The 4102-nt window shown below is 45.0% G+C and overlaps 1 protein-coding gene across 1 annotated transcript in view; it reads left to right on the top strand.

Annotated features, from left to right (window-relative positions):
• The window catches only part of MPP3 (membrane protein, palmitoylated 3), a 92272-nt gene that overhangs the window by 47796 nt on the left and 40374 nt on the right, over positions 1-4102 (top strand). Inside the window, exon 11 of the mRNA XM_015423178.1 lies at positions 1277-1297. Coding sequence (XP_015278664.1) covers positions 1277-1297 — 21 coding nt within the window. The remainder of the gene's footprint in view (positions 1-1276; positions 1298-4102) is intronic.

Here is a 4102-nt window from a genome sequence, read left to right as displayed (position 1 = left end):
TAAAGCAGTCATGGTCAGCTATGAAATTCAAGTCCAGTAGCACCTTAAAGGCTATTTTCCCAGGTACAAGTTTTCATGAGTCAGAGGTCACTTTGTCAGGTATCTGACGAAAGCATAGACCCTGGGAGATGGTGTTGGTCTTGAAGGTGCTACTGGACTTGTGCTACTTGGATTTTGTTCTGGCGCTAAAGACTGCCCACCTGAAATTGTCAGCTATGTGGACTGTTGGGGTATGAGCTGAAACACTGCGCTGGGCTGGGCGTGCTGATTTCTTAAATTACCTGGCTGTTCCCAGTGTCATAGCGAGCCCTTGAACCACAATTTATTTCATGCTGCAGACTGGAATTTTGAATGGTAAATCAGTAGTTTGGGAGATGCCCCCTCAAAAAGCCAAGGAGATACACACTGACACGGCAGTTTATAACAGGGTGTCACTGTGGCTCTCTTGGCCTATACCTGGCCCGTTCCAAGGCGCTGCATGGCTTGTAGGGGTCTGGATTTGAGGCAGGTTTCAGTTCCAGTTGCCCTGATTGGTTAAAAATGAAAAGGAAGAATCTTGCAGCATTGTTGATTGCAGCACATGAAATGGTGGACTTGAGTCCCGCAAAAACCTCACCGCATCATAAGCTTGTCTGTTGAGGAAGTGAATCCTCGGCAAAATGGAATCTAAAATGGTGCTGCCAAGCCCACAAACATTTCTGCAGCAAAAAAAAAAAAATCTGTTGATCTTCATTGTGCCAAGTGCCTCTTTTGTTTTTGTTGCTGTTAATCATTGCTGTTGAAGTTGTTCGTACTTTTAGAAAGTAACCTCTGTGCAAATCTATAGTCTCACCCAATGTGAGTACAAGGGTTTAAAATAGTAACTAAATAGTGTGTGTGGGGGTGATGTCCCTAAGGTGTCAGAATGGTCAGGCCACTTGGCCCCAAGAGGCAAGGGGAAAAACAGAGGGTTTGTCTGTCAACATCTGCTCTCCTCCCACAGGGGAAGCATAAAAGTTGGGAGTGAATCTGCATTGATCTCAGTGCGTACAAGGAGCATTGTCCAGAGATATCCATGAACAGAAAAATATGGTTACGGGGTCTCCTTTGTCCCATTTCTTGGGAAAGAACAGCAAATCACTGGTCCCTCCCTTTGCAATCGCCCACAGGTTGTGCTCAGAAAAACCACAATCTGAGCAGATAGCCATTAACTCCCACCCCTCCATTCCATTGAAATATTTCCTTGGTCTCTTTAAAATCTTATATTGCCTCTTATCTTTTTTAATGCTAACCGCAGATGATCAGTCTTCCGAGAAAGGTAGGTTCTTCACCTATTCTGAAGTGAGCAATTGACATCCCCCCCCCTTCCCTGCATATAAGCAGCCTGATAATGACTCTGGTTGCAGGAGACCATTTTTAATTATGTATAATGTGTGTGTATGTGTTTTTATCTATAAACCCAGATCCTGTAATAGAAATGAATAGGGAAACACACACATCACTTTGCACAGTTTATTGTGATTCATTTTATTTCCAGCTGGGTGTACTGGTTAAAGTGTCAGACGAAGATCTAGGAGACCAGTGTTTGAACCCCCACTCTGTCATGGTGACCTTGGGCGCATCATTCTCTTTCAGTCTAAGGCACCTCACAGGCTTGTCGCGATGGTAAACTGGAGGAAGGGAGACCCATGTATTGGAAGAAAGATGGGATAAAAATGTACTAAACGAACAATAAAAGTTGGGGTTTTAAAGTAACCTGGGTACTGTTTTGGCCAAGAAGGAGAAGTTACAGAGCCGGAGTCCCCAACTTTTTGAGCCTGCAGGCACCTCTGCAATTCTGACACAGTGTGGTGCAATGCTCCCTCTTAAGCTGTGGAGTCTTGTGGGCAAAAATTCTACTTTGTGAGCTACTGGCATTAAAGTTGTGAGCGAGCGACTTGGCTGCTGTGTAAATTAGTTTGCTCCGGAGTCCCTGAGCTAAAACAAAAATCTGTGAGCAGGAGGCTAAAAAACTGTGAGTTAGCTCACACTAACTCAGCTCAGAGGGAGCACTGGTATGGTGGGTGCAGCCAAACAATGGCTGCCGTAGGAGGCAGAGCCAGCCACAAAATGACTGCCACACCTTACGGTCACACAGTGAAGATGCTTGGGCTGTGGTGGCAGCATGTTATCAAAGCAGTGCTTTTTAAAATCTGCACAGCCAATCAGAAGCCTTGCTGGGCAAAAGATCCACCTGGCCCTGCCCACTTTCTAAAAACACATTGCGGGCACCAGGAAAGGTGTCAGAGGGTGCCGTAGTTGGGGACCCCCGGTATAGATGGAAGGGATGGAGATGCTTTCAGGTTTTCTGCGCAATCAGTAGAGCACTTCGGTATTTTTTTTTAAACAGAAAGACATCGAAAAGTGCCCCACTCTTTATATTTCTTCAGCCCTGCCCTATCCCATATGCTTCTAGAGAAGTAAATCCCACCATGTTCGCTCGGACTAAATCCTTCAGTCTTTGTGTCAGAAAAAGCAGATGTCTGAGCGACCTTGAAATTCTCACCCTCGCAGATTTTACTACTCCTATTTTTAATTTCTGTTGAATTGCGAAGGTGGACCAGGTGGCACATGGGACAGAAATGTGACGCGCCAAACGCATGTTCTGGAGTTCGATGGGCAAGAGGGGGAGGGAAGTCATGAAGAGGGAAGAAAGCAAGAAAAGGCTTCCAGAAGATGAGGTTATCAAGCCGCGGCTTGGAGAAGGGGGAACAGCAGAGGCGAACTCTGCACGAGAGGCATGATCAGTGCTTGTGTGAAAAGCTGGCCTGTAGCCAGGATTTCGTGACTTGTGGGGAACGTGCAGATCTGTCCTCACAGAGGAGGTAGAGCTTGTACCTGAATAAAACTTGGTCTTAAAGGTGCCACTGTACTGTTTTGGGCCGGGTGGACTCTGCAACTTACCTGGCTGCTTCTTGCTCTGACTGAGGGCTGCTGGGAGCAGGGGGTGGGGCTTGTTGCATGTGCCCGCCCCCGGGCTCTTTACTGCCGGAGCTCTGCTCCTGTGCGCTCCTATAGGAAACAATCCCTGCTTCCATTAGGAAATGAATTTTATCACCAATTTTGGGTAGAGTGTTAGATTGTTCCAGGCCGAGCAAATTACTATTTCTGTTGAATAGCACTGAGGAAGACATAGCCGAACTTGTGGCAAAGTTTTTACTGGCTGCTGCCTCTACACATAGTAAAATTTTGTAGGCACTCAATATAGGGTAATTTTTACCAGAATTCTATTTTCTGCAGAATCAGATTTTTTTAAAAAAATTCTCAGATATTATGTTTTTACTCTTGTGAAATGCCATTAAAGGAATTGTTTCTGAGCTATATGAAACTCACAAGCAATCAAAGGACTGAACAGAGGTTGTTGCAGAAGCAGCCTTTTGTAGCATCATAAGGGGTGGGGGGGTGTTGATTTTTCCCCCTCTTGTGCCCTCGAGGCGGCTAATGTCAAGCGTGTTTAATTTTCCATAGCTATTAATTTGCTTCTTAAAAAAAAGTGTATTTCTCCCTCCTGTTGTAATCACACAGATTAAGCTCCCGCTGTTTCTTGAAAAGCTATTGTATGGCTTCCTGGGAGCTTTTGTGAGCCCAGCAGGTATTTTCCTGATGATCCGCGATGGTGATGCTTTTAATTTTTCCCTTCTTTCTGACTTCTCGGAGCTGTGCCTTCCAAGAAAAGAGCAGCTTTTCAAGCTTGCGAAGGCTTTGAGCAAGGCTTTTGCTTTTTAACTTAATGATTGTACGGTGCCTAGTGTTTGAGACGCTTTGTAAATAATAATAATGATGGTGATTAAAAATTTTATTAGCTTGGCAGTTAAATTTTTATTCCTATAGCACGTGTTTGTGATTTGGTTTTGTTTTCTCTCGCCGTGTGGCTGTCATTAAGGAACAAAGAATGCCCGATGTCCAGTTGGGAGAGGAGGAAGAAAATAGCTTTCATTGGAGCTGTAGACATCGTGATTTTCAAATAAATGTAGATGGGTTCAGGCCTCGCTGCTGCACGTTTGTTTTGAGAGGAGGAGGAGATGATATTCTCTTTGAGCCCTGAGTCGGAAACTAGATTTTGCCGATTATTTCCGCCCAGTCG

The sequence above is a fragment of the Gekko japonicus genome, unplaced genomic scaffold (genome assembly GCF_001447785.1).
Source record: "Gekko japonicus isolate JY-2015 unplaced genomic scaffold, Gekko_japonicus_V1.1 scaffold661, whole genome shotgun sequence".
Lineage (NCBI taxonomy): Eukaryota > Metazoa > Chordata > Lepidosauria > Squamata > Gekkonidae > Gekko > Gekko japonicus.
This window is presented reverse-complemented; position numbering and strand designations above follow the sequence as displayed.